This window comes from Ranitomeya imitator, chromosome 4 (genome assembly GCF_032444005.1).
Source record: "Ranitomeya imitator isolate aRanImi1 chromosome 4, aRanImi1.pri, whole genome shotgun sequence".
In the NCBI taxonomy this organism is placed as follows: Eukaryota; Metazoa; Chordata; class Amphibia; order Anura; family Dendrobatidae; genus Ranitomeya; species Ranitomeya imitator.
In genome coordinates, this window is record NC_091285.1 from 150703519 (window position 1) to 150725437 (window position 21919).

The 21919-nt window shown below is 43.9% G+C and overlaps 1 protein-coding gene across 1 annotated transcript; it reads right to left on the minus strand.

The window, feature by feature from the left end:
• Nucleotides 1-816: 816 nt before the first annotated feature.
• Nucleotides 817-10513, minus strand: SPRY4 (sprouty RTK signaling antagonist 4). Its single transcript, XM_069764046.1, has 2 exons — nt 10378-10513; nt 817-1895 (listed from the first exon to the last, which is right to left on the minus strand). Exon 2 carries the CDS (start codon nt 1853-1855, stop codon nt 962-964), a length of 894 nt encoding a protein of 297 aa, XP_069620147.1. The 5' UTR covers nt 1856-1895; nt 10378-10513; the 3' UTR covers nt 817-961.
• Between the last annotated feature and the right edge of the window lie 11406 nt (nt 10514-21919).

Below are 21919 nucleotides of genomic sequence, written 5' to 3' on the forward strand. Positions count from 1 at the left end.
TAAAACGGGTATTGTGCTCTTATATTCCCAGCTATAGTGCAGCAGATATCCTTCTTTATTACTTGAAAGAGGGCAGCACAAGGTCCTGTGATGCACTTTAGGGGGGGCAGGAGATGGGTTAACCTCGTACAAATGGAATTTACTTTAACGCAACGACCCGGCGATGAAACGGCTGGGATGTTGCGAGAGGGTTAACCAATCTTGAGATATGCTTTATAGGAGGGGATCGTTACAACTTCCACCACAGTGTGAGATTTTCTCAACTAGTGAATTGAAGATGCCTTCAACAATGAGGAGTATTAGAAAAGGGCAGCTAATAATAGGCAGGGCGGAACATATTCAACATGGCAAAGGAAGAAGGATAGGTAAGTCCTTACTGTAACCACCATGTTGAGTCAATACCCAAGCCACTCTTGTCTTCTATTTGCCAAAAAAATAGAAAAATACTTGTATAGGGAAATTAATACATGTACAGTATATAAAAAAAAAAAAATACAAAAACAACAATAAACCACAGACACAAAAATGTTACTTAACAAAGTCTCGGTAGAGCTCCGGCACATCCATGATGGCGTTGATGAGCCACATACTGAAACTTTCAGCTTAAAAAAAACAAAGACAGAAGCTTGTGAGGAAGAACTGGAGCTGGCTCACTTCCATGCTAACTGAGAAGCACAAATCTGGTTTCCTAATGATAGCTGTAGATAAAATACAGGTAGCTAGTAGCTTCAAGATATCTCCTGCGGCTATCTTCTAAGCACACAGGATTTGGAAATGGTTCTCAGCAGCAGTAATACACAATACGTGTTTCCTCCCCTCCCTCTGTGTAATACTAAGTGTTGCCGAACCCTCTTATTTAAGAAACTTGAAATTAAAGCCTCGTGTAAGAATATTCTGTCTGGAGTCTTTTAATTTCCTGCGTGATGCATCTTTGTAACAAAATTCATAAAACCTCACAGTCTCAGAATGGCTTCTCCGGTCTGCCGACCGCTTCTGGTGCTTTACACACGACACTGTTTGTATTTTTGCATCGACAACCAGGTCGGCTTGCCTGGTCATAGCATTTCTGTGAAAGTTTTACGCACCCAGTGGCTGGAAGATAGCAAAGCAAGCAAGGAAGGAACAATGATAAGGCACTCATAAAAGACCAGCGAGCACAGCAGTTGGAGTGAGAGCAAGAACATGGGTGATCTGCACAGGAGCCTTCATCATCTTCGTTGGTGCAGTGGTAGAAGACGCCCTTGACCAGACACATACAAGTTGAGTAGTTGACCAGATTCTGTGCTGAGCACAGATATTCTTGGTTGCAAACCCAGCAGGAAGGTAAGGTCCGTGGGGTAGTACAGTCTTTGCATTTACATTTACCACAGGCCTCACAAAGTAGATAGTGCTTGTCTAGTTCTTGAGCCACAGGGCCTTTGACATCCTGAGGCTTACAATTGATCACTTTAGGCTGTATCCTTACTGCTCTGGGTGGCGACTGATCCACCACTGGAGGTGGAGCCATGTGATCCAAGAGTCTCTGATCTGAAGAAGTGCTACTGCTGCTGCTAATTGAACTGGGACGCCCGCTGAATGATATCCAAGGGTGCGTAATATCTGCCTCACACCTTTGCAAATGCTGATTGACAAGCATTGGCTCATGAGGACCCCTATTGAGTTTCTGACTGGCCAGCTGGCTTAGAGCTGGGTTGTCAATATAATCATTTTCAAGATGAGTGGTTTTCATCTGATCAATAGGCAGGATGGTAAGTGGGTGCTGTAACCTCCCATAGGGAACTCGACCATCCAACAGAGGCTGCACCATGACTGCATTGGGCACAACGGTGATGCTGTGAGGAATCCTGGAATCCATTGGCCTACGCTCTGAATGATATGAGTATCTCTTAGAAAATCTGAAAAACAAAACAACAAAAACAGTCTTTTTAATGTCCTGTAACTTTGCAAAGCAAAATATTTGAAGTAAAGCTTAAGACATGGTTGTCAGACAAGAAGAGATCACACAGGAAAAAGGGAAGACAACCATTTCGATGCACATTAAGCTTAGGAGGCCATAAGAGTAGAAAGGCAACTAACACTGCATCCTATATGCTACAATCTTCTGCCTACAAATATAATATTATTACTTTTATAATATTTAGAATTCATTTAGCAATATTTCTTTATTACAATCTGAGATTATACATACTAGAATAACGAAAGACGGCCAAACACAATGACTGGAAGTTAACTAAGTATATGGGAAGCCAAACCAGAAGAGATAAGTCCATCTGGCCTCACAATTTACAACCTGTTAATGAGTTCAGGAGATAGCTATACCCACACATTCTGGTTTTTTTCAGCCATATTTTGCAAGATACATCCCTGAAACTTCCTTGACTAGGCACATTGCGTGGACTTCGATACTTTACCATGTGTGAGGTTCCCAGTGAAATGCAGTATTAGATAAAAGTAACCTAAACGACTTTGAATAACTCACTGAGAATAGGTACAAAATGTATTGGTTACACTGATTTAAAGGTCCCCATATACATTAGACTAATGACGGCTAAGCCCTCGAATATGGACGGGCTGAGCTGACAATCTAATGTGTATGGGGCGCTGTCCGACAGATCATCTGAAGACATGTCGATCGTGCATGCTCAATTTCAGACTGTGGTTCCCATCGTTCTCCCTTAGAAAAGTTGTCGGCTGACGTGTCAGTCGGTGGCTTTCTCGTAGAGAACACAGAAGTACTCAGCTGCTGTGTATGTGGAATTGTCGGCTGATGGCCATCTGCTGTATATGGCCAACCTAAAATTTGGTAGCTAAAAATCAATTAATGCCCCTCGCTCAACACTAATCTACACCCTATGCCTAACTGCTACAAAATCATAGACATCATGCCTTTATAGAAATGTACTCATATTACTTGCTTATATAGGCGCCATTAATGCCACAGTGTTTTACGTTTATCATCATCACTGTCCCTACCGGTTCACAATCGAAATTCCCTATCAGTATGTCTCTGGAGTGTGAGAGGAAACCAGAGAACCTATAGGAAACCCATGCAAACACGGAGGAGAACATACAAACTCCTTGGAGATGTTGCCCTTGAAGGGATTCGAACCCAGTGCTGCAAGGCTACAGTATTAACCACTGAGCCGACGTGCTACACAGCACCTTAAAACACTAGCAGAAAAGGATCCTAGCAGAATAATTAATACATGCATAAAAGATCAGTCTAAATGAAAAACAAAAAGTTGCAGAAAAAGGATGTTTTTACAGAGACACTAGATTTTCCTACAAACCCCGCACACACTTTTTTGCCATACCTCTCCACAGATGTGCACATTTCGGGTCGTTAACATGCAGAACGCTCTTCATAGCAGGTCACAACAACAAGCACATTTTCATAGAATGGCTGACTCGTTGTGTTGCTTTAGTTTCTGATTTCATCGAAAGAGAGCAGTTCAGAACTGGAATCTATCCAGTTACCCAACAGCTACGCAAGTCAAAAGAGCACAGGAAGCAACTAAGCTTAAATCAAAGAGCGGATACGGCCCGGCTCCAATTTAGAAAGTGCACATTGTTTTCTATGAGACGTAGTGCTTCCTTGTCGAGCGACTTTTTTTTGTTTGTAAGCGCTGTTTGAGAACCACTTAAAGGGGAAGTGCACATACAGGATTAATTTAACTGGCGCATCATAGGAAAACATTTCAAGTAATTACAGTAAAAAAAAAAAAGAAGTGAAAATAACAAAGGGCTATAATTGACATGTCAAAATGCAAGTTGTGTCATCTAATTACAGCTCCTAAAGGTGTTTCCCAGTGTCATGAGTTTCCTACAGAATTTCAGAAAGGAACGCAAAAGGCTTTAGGATTTCCCCAATAAAAAAAAGTAATAAAATAAGTACTATATTACTAGGAATATTTTTTTACAGACACAAAAAAACCATACCAATCTAGATGTTAGTTCCTGTAGGAACTCCGATTTGGTTTTCCGGTGACTTATATAAAAGGGGATTGATAATAAAACAACTCAAACTTTTTCAGGAGTGGAAAATATCTTATGTTTTCTGATAACACAACATTTAATAAATTAGTCTGAGTTTTATAATCTTAGAATCTTTTAAAAACTTTTTCAGGAGTGGAAAATATATTTTTGGGGTAACACAACATTTAATAAATTAGTCTGAGTGTTATAATCTTATAATCTTTTATAAACTTTTTCAGGAGTGGAAAATATATAGTTTTTGGTAACTTAACATTTAATAAATTAGTCTGAGTTTTATAATCTTATAACCTTTTATAAACTTTTTCCAGGAGTGGAAAATATATTTTTTGGTAACTTAACATTTAATAAATGAGTCTGAGCTTTATAATCCTTCTATTTATACAAAATATTATCAAAGATGGAGAGCTAGAAAATATATAGCTACGATCGGTGCCATCAGATGTAAGTAGAAAAGCTTTGTTGTACAATCTTCATTACTGTACAGGGGAAAAGAATTGTCCCTCTTGTCACCAAGCTGTCTATGACTCTCACTGTGATGTTTAATAGCTACACCTAACAAAAAAAAAAATAATTCAGAGAATAGCAGAATATAACACCCTTGATCTCAGTTGCCAGCGGTATAATAGGTTTTCACTGAGCTACAAAAACAGGAAGCCATTTCTCATTATGTTTATGAGGCCACTGTGTTCTGATCGATTACATATGCAACACGCTGGGCTTATGACAAAGCAGGTGACTCCAAAGCATTTACAAGCTGAAGCTCCTACTGGATCCACATCTGCAATCACAGCTGTTATAGCCCGAACACCCCCTCCCATTAGATAAAATGCCCACTTCCCCCCCCCCCATTAAATATTGTCGACCCTTTTTAAGACCCTTAATGCTGCAACTATAATTGCAAACTGCTGAACTATATACATAGTAGACTTATTCTCACCAAATCTGGACTTTGAGCTTTCACTAAGGGCTCTGCCTCAATTTTTTTTTTATTGTTTTTTTTTTTTAGGTAGGTAGATCCTGAGCACTCGGGGATGTAGAAATGGTTATATTGATTTTTCAGACTTCCATTTGTTATTATAGTCATTGTATTGGAAATATGACCTTGGATTAACATACTACTTGTAGTAAAAAATGAAACGCTGTTGGTAACCCGTGCCATAAAAGACATGTTGACACTTCTTTTACGTACTGCATAGAATTCGAAACCCTGTGCAAAAGAACAGAAGAACATGTGGCCTGTCTATAACAGGATATGTTAAATCTAGCAGAAGATATGGAGAGGTGGACTGAACCCTACCATCTAATTGACTACTTCCTCCTCTTAACTTGTCAGTCACGCAGGGCAATAATAGCTCTGACACATCCACATCCTTTAAGGAGATAACTGATAATCTGCCAGACATTGATAAGAATGACACATCACCTACTGAACTAGGAAGCTGCAACTATCTGCTAATTGTCACTCATCACAAACCAGATGCTGGAGCTAAAGTCACTTCCATGTTACTCTCTATATGCAAACCTAATTAACGGCAACCTTCCAGCATTTGGCTAATGGCGCACAGTCCAGAAGAACTCTTACTAGGGTGTCCTTATGGTCTAATAAAATAGAAGGAACATGTAGATGATTGACACCACAGCGGTCAATTCTGCTCATTCATTGCCTTTTATTTCATTTACCCATATACCGTCATAATAAAATATGTCAATCAAACAATACCCGATAGTACATGCACACTTTACACATATCCTTCATTACACCAATACTGTACTTCTAAACCAACTATATTTTACAACAAAGTATTATACCAACTATACTATGTAGTACTATACCATACTATATAGCACTATATACTACTATACCATACTATATACTACTATACCAACTATACCAACTATATACTATATAGCACTATACCAACTATACCATACTATATAGCACTATACCAACTATACCATACTATATAGTACTATACCAACTATACCATACTATATAGCACTATACCAACTATACCATACTATATAGCACTATATACTACTATATCAACTATACCATACTATATAGCACTATATACTACTATGCCAACTATACCATACTATATAGCACTATATACTACTATACCAACGATACCATACTATATACTACTATACCAACGATACCATACTATATAATACTATACCAACTATACCATACTATATAGCACTATACCAACTATACCATACTATATATTACTATACCAACTATACCATACTATATACTACTATACCAACTATACCATACTATATAGCACTATACCAACTATACCATACTATATATTACTATACCAACTATACCATACTATATACTACTATACCAACTATACCATACTATATAGCACTATATACTACTATACCAACTATACCATACTATATAGCACTATATACTACTATACCAACTATACCATACTATATAGCACTATATACTACTATACAAACTATACCATACTATATAGCACTATACCAACTATACCATACTATATAGTACTATACCAACTATACTATATACTACTATACCAACTATACCATACTATATAGCACTATATACTACTATACCAACTATACCATACTATATAGCACTATATACTACTATACCAACTATACCATACTATATAGCACTATACCAACTATACCATACTATATAGTACTATACCAACTATACTATGTAGTACTATACCATACTATATAGCACTATATACTACTATACCAACTATACCATACTATATAGCACTATATACTACTATACCAACTATACCATACTATATAGCACTATATACTACTATACAAACTATACCATACTATATAGCACTATATACTACTATACCAACTATACCATACTATATAGTACTATACCAACTATACTATATACTACTATACCAACTATACCATACTATATAGTACTATACCAACTATACTATATACTACTATACCAACTATACCATACTATATAGCACTATATACTACTATACCAACTATACCATACTATATAGTACTATACCAACTATACTATATACTACTATACCAACTATACCATACTATATAGCACTATATACTACTATACCAACTATACCATACTATATAGTACTATATACTACTATACCAACTATACCATACTATATAGCACTATATACTACTATACCAACTATACCATACTATATAGCACTATATACTACTATACCAACTATACCATACTATATAGCACTATACCAACTATACCATACTATATAGTACTATACCAACTATACTATGTAGTACTATACCATACTATATAGCACTATATACTACTATACCAACTATACCATACTATATAGCACTATATACTACTATACCAACTATACCATACTATATAGCACTATATACTACTATACAAACTATACCATACTATATAGCACTATACCAACTATACCATACTATATAGTACTATACCAACTATACTATATACTACTATACCAACTATACCATACTATATAGCACTATATACTACTATACCAACTATACCATACTATATAGCACTATATACTACTATACCAACTATACCATACTATATAGCACTATATACTACTATACCAACTATACCATACTATATAGCACTATATACTACTATACCAACTATACCATACTATATAGCACTATATACTACTATACCAACTATACCATACTATATAGTACTATACCAACTATACCATACACACTAGTAACAGTCAGGGCATCAAACTGCCACTGCAGAAATAAAAAAAAAGTTGAAACACCTTGGTTGACACCATGACATGGCAAATTCATATCCATCTATCTATCTATCTATCTATCTATCTATCTATCTATCTATCTATCTATCTATCCCATATCTATCTATCCCATATCTATCTATCTATCTATCTATCTATCTATCTATCTATCTATCTATCTATCTATCCCATATCTATCTATCTATCTATCTATCTATCCCATATCTATCTATCTATCTATCTATCTATGTATCCCATATCTATCTATCTATCTATCTATCTATCTATCTATCTATCTATCTATCCCATATCTATCTATCTATCTATCTATCCATCCCATATCTATCTATCTATCTATCTATCCCATATCTATCTATCTATCCCATATCTATCTATCTAACTATCTATCTATCTAACTATCTATCTATCAAACTATCTATCTATCCCATATCTATCTATCTATCTATCTATCCCATATCTATCTATCCCATATCTATCCCATATCTATCTATCTATCTATCTATCTATCTATCCCATATCTATCTATCTATCTATCTATCTATCTATCTATCTATCTATCTATCTATCTATCTATCTATCCCATATCTATCTATCTATCTATCCCATATCTATCTATCCCATATCTATCTATCTATCCCATATCTATCTATCTATCTAACTATATATCTATCTAACTATCTATCTTTCTATCTAACGATCGATCTATCCCATATCTATCTATACATTACACATGTATATGATACTATATATATATATATATATATATATATGTGTGTGTGTTTTTTAGATTGAGCAATCAGTTACAATTCCTCTAAATAGTGTAGATATTCCTGCTGCTACACCATTTACCAGGGATTTCACTAAGGCGAACTCTTGGCATCAATAAAACAGGAAAAATGCTTACTATGAAAAACGCAGTAAAATCTCATGAATGAATCTCCAGTCGGGATGGCAGAGCCGCCTGCAGTACATGATGCCTTCAATGGCTCTATAATGAGCTATGTGCTGAATGGATGAGTTATTACACAATTGTGCTTCGGAATGGTGAAATGCAGGCTGCTAGTCGCCCATAAATCAGCCTCCGAATAACACATTCATTAGGATTTTCTACAATAAAGTGTAATGTGAATAGCAGCGGTCACAGTCATGAATACCAAACATATAACGCGACCTGCAACACAACACAATTAAGCATTTGACGTTAATTTTACCGCATCTCATCCCTTTCCCCTTTTTTTTATATAAAAAGCCTGAAAATGTGTCGCATCAGTGGGATTTTGCACAATGATTGCTCCCTCATGACACCACAACTGGCACAACCCGGCCCTGACCGCACACGGCCTGCAACAGACAATTCTTAAAAAATCCGTACTGCGCCATAGAAACTGGATGCGACTCCTCGCGAATAACCTAAGCTCCTAAAAAGCCGGATTGCATATTTAACCCTTCGCTGCCAGGTCTGGCCCTACGCTTCTGGCTGCAATCAGACGAGGCGACGCGGTGTCCCTTTAAAACGAGCAGCTTCGTAAACGCTTAAACATTAACTGGAGGTAAAGGTCTGCAAAAAAAAAAAAAACAGCATCTGCTGGGGGATTTTATAAGGAGGGAATAACCGCATACACATAGGTGGCTGATAAAAGCCGTATATTCCTATAGATCTTCTGCTATGGCCTGCAATGCAGAATAACCACTGTCTGAGCAATTCTCTAATCTGCTATATATGTGATCATCCTCTGGAAATGTAGAGCAGGCCCACCCTATATGGAGCATGGAAAACTATACATATATATATATATATATATATATATATATATATATATATATATATATATATATAAAACTATATATATATATAACACAGATTGTGCATGAAATGATGGGAAGGCCAATTCTGCATGGGAAGCTGCAGCAGCAGAACAGCCTGGATGTGCGATGTCTCTGCCAGCTCTGGGCCTTCTCTCCAGAAACCGAAAATCCCCCCATTCCTGCCCCACAGACATGTAATCCCCCCACAGACCCCATCCCAGAGGCAGTGCATGGAGCTGACATGCAGGACTGCAGGATCTGGGGCTGCGCACACAAACAATCCGTGCTCGCCTGCCCAGAAATAATGCATCATGCGTCATCACTGGGGCTAGTGGGACCTGGGGGGCGATCTGCAGCCCTGACAGCGCACATCTGACCACAGGGACATCTGACAGCTGCGACCCCACCGACAACAATTCAGATAAAGCGGGGGGCTGCTGATCTGAGGGGGATCGGCCCGACCACCACTAGTGCTCTGCAGTAGGCCATCGGGTGTCATCTCCGCGCACAGTGCAGAACACTAATGTAGAGGAGAAACTGCAGATCAATAGTGATCGCTGAGGACCCTGGGGGTCGCCGTGGCAGGCAATCTGCGGGGGGCGTCGGGCAGCCAGGCATGCACACTACGATCGCTCCTCTCCTGACACGATCGCATGCGCTGCATTACTGGTGCAGGGAGCTGGGGGTCTCCCTCCCCCTATACCAGATCAGCAGCATACAATAGCACAAGCCCCCCACTAAATGTGCACCCTGCATTAATCCGCATCAACCACACCGAATCCAGATCGCTTACTTGTGAGGCTGCAGCAAAGCTCATGACTCAATTCTCAGACAATGTCAGATTTCCTTAGCAGTGGACGTGGGAATCCTCAGCACAGGTCCTGGTGATCCAGGCTGCATAGCTCCTCCGCTGTCAGCTCGCTTTTTGCTTTCGATGTTGCAACTCCCTGGGAAAATGGCTTTTTTATGAATGGGAGGGATAAGCCGTAAAGCGCATGCGCCTCAATCCCACACACTTCTTATGAATGGGAGGGAAGAGGCCGGAGCGCAGGCGCGCACTCCCCACCCCGCCGCACGATTCTTATGAATGGGGTGGGCGCAGAGCACAAGTGCGCTTGCGCATAACCTGATTTCTTTATGAATGGTGGAGACCGGAACCTAACCTGTGTGTTCACTGCGAGCGGAGCAGTGTTTTATGAATGGGAGGCAGCTGAATAAATCGCGCGTGTACAGCAGGCCCGGGGGGATAAGGGGGAGGGGAGGGAGGAGGGAGCAGATGAGCCATCCTGTGGGCTATAAATATCACCCGAGCCGCGGCCTGTCACCGCTCATGTGTCTGTGGCCGCTGTGCGCAGCACTGTACCTGGCAGCCATACCCCTCCCCCATCACTAGGGCACTACTGGCCGGAAGCCTCCTGCTCCTGACCAAACAAGGGCCGGTGTCCCAGGCTCAGGAAGGATGCCCACCCAATGGTGGTCAGTCAGCACCTACCCCAGGGAACAATGGGGATGACACTAATCCCTGTCTGCACTGCTGACCCCTGTACAGTGTATATAGTCTCCGCACTGCTGACCCCCTGTACAGTGTATATAGTGTCCGCACTGCTGACCCCTGTACAGTGTATATAGTCTCCGCACTGCTGACCCCCTGTACAGTGTATATAGTATCCGCACTGCTGACCCCCTGTACAGTGTATATAGTCTCCGCACTGCTGACCCCTGTACAGTGTATATAGTATCCGCACTGCTGACCCCTGTACAGTGTATATAGTGTCCGCACTGCTGACCCCCTGTACCGTATATATAGTATCCGCACTGCTGACCCCTGTACAGTGTATATAGTATCCGCACTGCTGACCCCTGTACAGTGTATATAGTATCCGCACTGCTGACCCCTGTACAGTGTATATAGTATCCGCACTGCTGACCCCTGTACAGTGTATATAGTATCCGCACTGCTGACCCCTGTACAGTGTATATAGTATCCGCACTGCTGACCCCCTGTACAGTGTATATAGTATCCGCACTGCTGACCCCCTGCACAGTGTATATAGTATCCGCACTGCTGACCCCTGTACAGTGTATATAGTATCCGCACTGCTGACCCCCTGTACCGTGTATATAGTATCCGCACTGCTGACCCCCTGTACAGTATATATAGTATCCGCACTGCTGACCCCTGTACAGTGTATATAGTCTCCGCACTGCTGACCCCTGTACAGTGTATATAGTCTCCGCACTGCTGACCCCCTGTACAGTGTATATAGGATCCACACTGCTGACCCCCTGTACAGTGTATATAGTATCCGCACTGCTGACCCCCTGTACAGTGTATATAGTATCCGCACTGCTGACCCCCTGTACAGTGTATATAGTATCCGCACTGCTGACCCCTGTACAGTGTATATAGTGTCCGCACTGCTGACCCCTGTACAGTGTATATAGTATCCGCACTGCTGACCCCCTGTACAGTGTATATAGTATCCACACTGCTGACCCCTGTACAGTGTATATAGTATCCGCACTGCTGACCCCTGTACAGTGTATATAGTCTCCGCACTGCTGACCCCCTGTACAGTGTATATAGTATCCACACTGCTGACCCCTGTACAGTGTATATAGTATCCGCACTGCTGACCCCCTGTACAGTGTATATAGTCTCCGCACTGCTGTCCCCCTGTACAGTGTATATAGTATCCGCACTGCTGACCCCTGTACAGTGTATATAATATCCACACTGCTGACCCCCTGTACAGTGTATATAGTATCTGCACTGCTGACCCCCTGTACAGTGTATGTAGTATCCGCACTGCTGACCCCCTGTACAGTGTATATAGTATCCGCACTGCTGACCCCTGTACAGTGTATATAGTATCCGCACTGCTGACCCCCTGTACAGTGTATATAGTATCTGCACTGCTGACCCCCTGTACAGTGTATGTAGTATCCGCACTGCTGACCCCCTGTACAGTGTATATAGTATCCACACTGCTGACCCCTGTACAGTGTATATAGTATCCGCACTGCTGACCCCCTGTACAGTGTATATAGTATCCGCACTGCTGACCCCTGTACAGAGTATATAGTATCCGCACTGCTGACCCCCTGTACCGTGTATATAGTATCCGCACTGCTGACCCCCTGTACAGTGTATATAGTATCTGCACTGCTGACCCCTGTACAGTGTATATAGTATCCGCACTGCTGACCCCTGTACAGTGTATATAGTATCCGCACTGCTGACCCCCTGTACAGTGTATATAGTATCCGCACTGCTGACCCCCTGTACAGTGTATATAGTATCTGCACTGCTGACCCCCTGTACAGTGTATATAGTATCTGCACTGCTGACCCCCTGTACAGTGTATGTAGTATCCGCACTGCTGACCCCCTGTACAGTGTATATAGTATCCGCACTGCTGACCCCCTGTACAGTGTATATAGTATCTGCACTGCTGACCCCCTGTACAGTGTATGTAGTATCCGCACTGCTGACCCCCTGTACAGTGTATATAGTATCCGCACTGCTGACCCCCTGTACAGTGTATAGTATCCGCACTGCTGACCCCCTGTACAGTGTATATAGTATCTGCACTGCTGACCCCCTGTACAGTGTATATAGTATCTGCACTGCTGACCCCCTGTACAGTGTATGTAGTATCCGCACTGCTGACCCCCTGTACAGTGTATATAGTATCCGCACTGCTGACACCTGTACAGTGTATATAGTATCCGCACTGCTGACCCCCTGTACAGTGTATATAGTATCCGCACTGCTGACCCCCTGTACAGTGTATGTAGTATCCGCACTGCTGACCCCCTGTACAGTGTATATAGTATCCGCAATGCTGACCCCTGTACAGTGTATATTGTATCCGCACTGCTGACCCCTGTACAGTGTATATAGTATCCGCACTGCTGACCCCCTGTACAGTGTATATAGTATCCGCACTGCTGACCCCCTGTACAGTGTATATAGTATCCGCACTGCTGACCCCCTGTACAGTGTATATAGTATCCGCACTGCTGACCCCCTGTACAGTGTATATAGTATCTGCACTGCTGACCCCCTGTACAGTGTATATAGTATCTGCACTGCTGACCCCCTGTACAGTGTATGTAGTATCCGCACTGCTGACCCCCTGTACAGTGTATATAGTATCCGCACTGCTGACCCCCTGTACAGTGTATATAGTATCCGCACTGCTGACCCCCTGTACAGTGTATATAGTATCTGCACTGCTGACCCCCTGTACAGTGTATATAGTATCCGCACTGCTGACCCCCTGTACAGTGTATATAGTATCCGCACTGCTGACCCCCTGTACAGTGTATATAGTATCCGCACTGCTGACCCCCTGTACAGTGTATATAGTATCTGCACTGCTGACCCCTGTACAGTGTATATAGTATCTACACTGCTGACCCCTGTACAGTGTATATAGTATCCGCACTGCTGACCCCTGTACAGTGTATATAGTATCCGCACTGCTGACCCCCTGTACAGTGTATATAGTATCCGCACTGCTGACCCCTGTAGAGTGTATATAGTATCTGCACTGCTGACCCCTGTACAGTGTATATAGTATCCGCACTGCTGACCCCTGTACAGTGTATATAGTATCCGCACTGCTGACCCCCTGTACAGTGTATATAGTATCCGCACTGCTGACCCCTGTACAGTGTATATAGTATCTGCACTGCTGACCACTGTACAGTGTATATAGTATCCACACTGCTGACCCCTGTACAGTGTATGTAGTATCCGCACTGCTGACCCCTGTACAGTGTATATAGTATCCGCACTGCTGACCCCCTGTACAGTGTATATAGTATCCGCACTGCTGACCCCTGTACAGTGTATATAGTATCCGCACTGCTGATCCCCTGTACAGTGTATATAGTATCCGCACTGCTGACCCCTGTACAGTGTATATAGTATCCGCACTGCTGACCCCCTGTACAGTGTATATAGTATCCGCACTGCTGACGCCTGTACAGTGTATATAGTATCCGCACTGCTGACCCCCTGTACAGTGTATATAGTATCCGCACTGCTGACCCCTGTACAGTGTATATAGTATCCGCACTGCTGACCCCCTGTACAGTGTATATAGTATCTGCACTGCTGACCCCTGTACAGTGTATATAGTATCCGCACTGCTGACCCCTGTACAGTGTATATAGTATCCGCACTGCTGACCCCCTGTACAGTGTATATAGTATCCGCACTGCTGACTCCTGTACAGTGTATATAGTATCTGCACTGCTGACCCCCTGTACAGTGTATATAGTATCCGCACTGCTGACCCCCTGTACAGTGTATATAGTATCCGCACTGCTGACCCCCTGTACAGTGTATATAGTATCCGCACTGCTGACCCCTGTACAGTGTATATAGTATCTACACTGCTGACCCCTGTACAGTGTATATAGTATCCGCACTGCTGACCCCCTGTACAGTGTATATAGTATCCGCACTGCTGACCCCTGTACAGTGTATATAGTATCTACACTGCTGACCCCTGTACAGTGTATATAGTATCCACACTGCTGACCCCTGTACAGTGTATATAGTATCCGCACTGCTGACCCCCTGTACAGTGTATATAGTATCTGCACTGCTGACCCCTGTACAGTGTATATAGTATCTGCACTGCTGACCCCTGTACAGTGTATATAGTATCCACACTGCTGACCCCTGTACAGTGTATGTAGTATCCGCACTGCTGACCCCTGTACAGTGTATATAGTATCCGCACTGCTGACCCCCTGTACAGTGTACAGTATATAATATCCGCACTGCTGACCCCTGTACAGTGTATATAGTATCCGCACTGCTGATCCCCTGTACAGTGTATATAGTATCCGCACTGCTGACCCCCTGTACAGTGTATATAGTATCCGCACTGCTGACCCCCTGTACAGTGTATATAGTATCCGCACTGCTGACTCCCTGTACAGTGTATATAGTATCCGCACTGCTGACCCCTGTACAGTGTATATAGTATCTACACTGCTGACCCCCTGTACAGTGTATATAGTATCCGCACTGCTGACCCCTGTACAGTGTATATAGTATCCGCACTGCTGACCCCCTGTACAGTGTATATAGTATCCACACTGCTGACCCCCTGTACAGTGTATATAGTATCCGCACTGCTGACCCCTGTACAGTGTATATAGTATCCGCACTGCTGACCCCTGTACAGTGTATATAGTATCCGCACTGCTGACCCCCTGTACAGTGTATATAGTATCCGCACTGCTGACCCCTGTACAGTGTATATAGTTTCCGCACTGCTGATCCCCTGTACAGTGTATATAGTATCCGCACTGCTGACCCCTGTACAGTGTATATAGTATCCGCACTGCTGACCCCCTGTACAGTGTATATAGTATCCGCACTGCTGACCCCCTGTACAGTGTATATAGTCTCCGCACTGCTGACCCCTGTACAGTATATATAGTATCCGCACTGCTGACCCCTGTACAGTGTATATAGTATCCGCACTGCTGACCCCCTGTACAGTGTATATAGTATCCGCACTGCTGACCCCTGTACAGTGTATATAGTATCTGCACTGCTGACCCCTGTACAGTGTATATAGTATCCACACTGCTGACCCCTGTACAGTGTATATAGTATCCGCACTGCTGACCCCCTGTACAGTGTATATAGTATCCGCACTGCTGACCCTTGTACAGTGTATGTAGTATCTGCACTGCTGACCCCTGTACAGTGTATATAGTATCCGCACTGCTGACCCCTGTACAGTGTATGTAGTATCTGCACTGCTGACCCCTGTACAGTGTATATAGTATCCGCACTGCTGACCCCCTGTACAGTGTATATAGTATCCACACTGCTGACCCCTGTACAGTGTATATAGTATCCGCACTGCTGATCCCCTGTACAGTGTATATAGTATCCGCACTGCTGACCCCCTGTACAGTGTATATAGTATCCGCACTGCTGACCCCCTGTACAGTGTATATAGTATCCGCACTGCTTACCCCTGTACAGTGTATATAGTATCCGCACTGCTGACCCCTGTACAGTGTATATAGTATCTACACTGCTGACCCCCTGTACAGTGTATATAGTATCCGCACTGCTGACCCCTGTACAGTGTATATAGTATCCGCACTGCTGACCCCTGTACAGTGTATATAGTATCCGCACTGCTGACCCCCTGTACAGTGTGTATAGTATCCGCACTGCTGACCCCTGTACATTGTATATAGTATCCGCACTGCTGACCCCTGTACAGTGTATATAGTATCCGCACTGCTGACCCCTGTACAGTGTATATAGTATCCGCACTGCTGACCCCCTGTACAGTGTATATAGTATCCACACTGCTGACCCCCTGTACAGTGTATATAGCATCCGCACTGCTGACCCCCTGTACGGTGTATATAGTATCCGCACTGCTGACCCCTGTACAGTGTATATAGTATCCGCACTGCTGATCCCCTGTACAGTGTATATAGTATCCGCACTGCTGACCCCCTGTACAGTGTATATAGTATCCGCACTGCTGACCCCCTGTACAGTGTATATAGTATCCGCACTGCTTACCCCTGTACAGTGTATATAGTATCCGCACTGCTGACCCCTGTACAGTGTATATAGTATCTACACTGCTGACCCCCTGTACAGTGTATATAGTGTCCACACTGCTGACCCCCTGTACAGTGTATATAGCATCCGCACTGCTGACCCCCTGTATGGTGTATATAGTATCCGCACTGCTGACCCCTGTACGGTGTATATAGTATCCGCACTGCTGACCCCCTGTGCAGTGTATATAGTCTCCGCACTGCTGACCCCCTGTATGGTGTATATAGTATCCGCACTGCTGACCCCTGTACAGTGTATATAGTATCCGCACTGCTGACCCCCTGTACAGTGTATATAGTATCCACACTGCTGACCCCCTGTACAGTGTATATAGCATCCGCACTGCTGACCCCCTGTATGGTGTATATAGTATCCGCACTGCTGACCCCTGTACAGTGTATATAGTATCCGCACTGCTGACCCCCTGTACAGTGTATATAGTCTCCACACTGCTGACCCCCTATATGGTGTATATAGTATCCGCACTGCTGACCCCTGTACACTGTATATAGTATCCGCACTGCTGACCCCCTGTACAGTGTATATAGTATCCGCACTGCTGACCCCTGTACAGTGTATATAGTATCCGCACTGCTGACCCCTGTACAGTGTATATAGTATCCGTACTGCTGACCCCTGTACAGTGTATATAGTATCCACACTGCTGACCCCCTGTACAGTGTATATAGTATCCGCACTGCTGACCCCTGTACAGTATATATAATATCTACAGTGCTGACCCCCTGTACAGTGTATATAGTATCTACACTGCTGACCCCCTGTACAGTGTATATAGTATCCGCACTGCTGACACCCTGTACAGTGTATAGAGTATCCGCACTGCTGACCCCTGTACAGTGTATATAGTATCTACACTGCTGACCCCCTGTACAGTGTATAGAGTATCCGCACTGCTGACCCCTGTACAGTGTATATAGTATCCGCACTGCTGACCCCCTGTACAGTGTATATAGTGTCCACACTGCTGACCCCCTGTACAGTGTATATAGCATCCGCACTGCTGACCCCCTGTATGGTGTATATAGTATCCGCACTGCTGACCCCTGTACGGTGTATATAGTATCCGCACTGCTGACCCCCTGTGCAGTGTATATAGTCTCCGCACTGCTGACCCCCTGTACAGTGTATATAGTATCCGCACTGCTGACCCCTGTACAGTGTATATAGTATCCGCACTGCTGACCCCCTGTACAGTGTATATAGTCTCCACACTGCTGACCCCTGTACAGTGTGTATAGTATCCGCACTGCTGATCCCCTGTACAGTGTATATAGTATCCGCACTGCTGACCCCCTGTACAGTGTATATAGTATCCGCACTGCTGACCCCTGTACAGTGTATATAGTATCCGCACTGCTGACCCCCTGTACAGTGTATATAGTATCCACACTGCTGACCCCCTGTACAGTGTATATAGCATCCGCACTGCTGACCCCCTGTACAGTGTATATAGTATCCACACTGCTGACCCCTGTACAGTGTATATAGTATCCGCACTGCTGATCCCCTGTACAGTGTATATAGTATCCGCACTGCTGACCCCCTGTACAGTGTATATAGTATCCGCACTGCTGACCCCCTGTACAGTGTATATAGTATCCGCACTGCTTACCCCTGTACAGTGTATATAGTATCCGCACTGCTGACCCCTGTACAGTGTATATAGTATCTACACTGCTGACCCCCTGTACAGTGTATATAGTGTCCACACTGCTGACCCCCTGTACAGTGTATATAGCATCCGCACTGCTGACCCCCTGTATGGTGTATATAGTATCCGCACTGCTGACCCCTGTACGGTGTATATAGTATCCGCACTGCTGACCCCCTGTGCAGTGTATATAGTCTCCGCACTGCTGACCCCCTGTATGGTGTATATAGTATCCGCACTGCTGACCCCTGTACAGTGTATATAGTATCCGCACTGCTGACCCCCTGTACAGTGTATATAGTATCCACACTGCTGACCCCCTGTACAGTGTATATAGCATCCGCACTGCTGACCCCCTGTATGGTGTATATAGTATCCGCACTGCTGACCCCTGTACAGTGTATATAGTATCCGCACTGCTGACCCCCTGTACAGTGTATATAGTCTCCACACTGCTGACCCCCTGTATGGTGTATATAGTATCCGCACTGCTGACCCCTGTACACTGTATATAGTATCCGCACTGCTGACCCCCTGTACAGTGTATATAGTATCCGCACTGCTGACCCCTGTACAGTGTATATAGTATCCGCACTGCTGACCCCTGTACAGTGTATATAGTATCCGTACTGCTGACCCCTGTACAGTGTATATAGTATCCACACTGCTGACCCCCTGTACAGTGTATATAGTATCCGCACTGCTGACCCCTGTACAGTATATATAATATCTACAGTGCTGACCCCCTGTACAGTGTATATAGTATCTACACTGCTGACCCCCTGTACAGTGTATATAGTATCCGCACTGCTGACACCCTGTACAGTGTATAGAGTATCCGCACTGCTGACCCCTGTACAGTGTATATAGTATCTACACTGCTGACCCCCTGTACAGTGTATAGAGTATCCGCACTGCTGACCCCTGTACACTGTATATAGTATCCGCACTGCTGACCCCCTGTACAGTGTATATAGTATCCACACTGCTGACCCCCTGTACAGTGTATATAGCATCCGCACTGCTGACCCCCTGTATGGTGTATATATTATCCGCACTGCTGACCCCTGTACAGTGTATATAGTATCCGCACTGCTGACCCCCTGTACAGTGTATATAGTCTCCACACTGCTGACCCCCTGTATGGTGTATATAGTATCCGCACTGCTGACCCCTGTACACTGTATATAGTATCCGCACTGCTGACCCCCTGTACAGTGTATATAGTATCCGCACTGCTGACCCCTGTACAGTGTATATAGTATCCGCACTGCTGACCCCTGTACAGTGTATATAGTATCCGTACTGCTGACCCCTGTACAGTGTATATAGTATCCACACTGCTGACCCCCTGTACAGTGTATATAGTATCCGCACTGCTGACCCCTGTACAGTATATATAATATCTACAGTGCTGACCCCCTGTACAGTGTATATAGTATCTACACTGCTGACCCCCTGTACAGTGTATATAGTATCCGCACTGCTGACACCCTGTACAGTGTATAGAGTATCCGCACTGCTGACCCCTGTACAGTGTATATAGTATCTACACTGCTGACCCCCTGTACAGTGTATAGAGTATCCGCACTGCTGACCCCTGTACAGTGTATATAGTATCCGCACTGCTGACCCCCTGTACAGTGTATATAGTGTCCACACTGCTGACCCCCTGTACAGTGTATATAGCATCCGCACTGCTGACCCCTGTACAGTGTATATAGTATCTACACTGCTGACCCCCTGTACAGTGTATATAGTATCCGCACTGCTGACCCCTGTACAGTGTATATAGCATCCGCACTGCTGACCCCCTGTATGGTGTATATAGTATCCGCACTGCTGACCCCTGTACAGTGTATATAGTATCCGCACTGCTGACCCCCTGTACAGTGTATATAGTCTCCACACTGCTGACCCCCTGTATGGTGTATATAGTATCCGCACTGCTGACCCCTGTACACTGTATATAGTATCCGCACTGCTGACCCCCTGTACAGTGTATATAGTATCCGCACTGCTGACCCCTGTACAGTGTATATAGTATCCGCACTGCTGACCCCTGTACAGTGTATATAGTATCCGTACTGCTGACCCCTGTACAGTGTATATAGTATCCACACTGCTGACCCCCTGTACAGTGTATATAGTATCCGCACTGCTGACCCCTGTACAGTATATATAATATCTACAGTGCTGACCCCCTGTACAGTGTATATAGTATCTACACTGCTGACCCCCTGTACAGTGTATATAGTATCCGCACTGCTGACTCCCTGTACAGTGTATAGAGTATCCGCACTGCTGACCCCTGTACAGTGTATATAGTATCTACACTGCTGACCCCCTGTACAGTGTATAGAGTATCCGCACTGCTGACCCCTGTACAGTGTATATAGTATCCGCACTGCTGACCCCCTGTACAGTGTATATAGTGTCCACACTGCTGACCCCCTGTACAGTGTATATAGCATCCGCACTGCTGACCCCCTGTATGGTGTATATAGTATCCGCACTGCTGACCCCTGTACGGTGTATATAGTATCCGCACTGCTGACCCCCTGTGCAGTGTATATAGTCTCCGCACTGCTGACCCCCTGTATGGTGTATATAGTATCCGCACTGCTGACCCCTGTACAGTGTATATAGTATCCGCACTGCTGACCCCCTGTACAGTGTATATAGTATCCACACTGCTGACCCCCTGTACAGTGTATATAGCATCCGCACTGCTGACCCCCTGTATGGTGTATATAGTATCCGCACTGCTGACCCCTGTACAGTGTATATAGTATCCGCACTGCTGACCCCCTGTACAGTGTATATAGTCTCCACACTGCTGACCCCCTGTATGGTGTATATAGTATCCGCACTGCTGACCCCTGTACACTGTATATAGTATCCGCACTGCTGACCCCCTGTACAGTGTATATAGTATCCGCACTGCTGACCCCTGTACAGTGTATATAGTATCCGCACTGCTGACCCCTGTACAGTGTATATAGTATCCGCACTGCTGACCCCCTGTACAGTGTG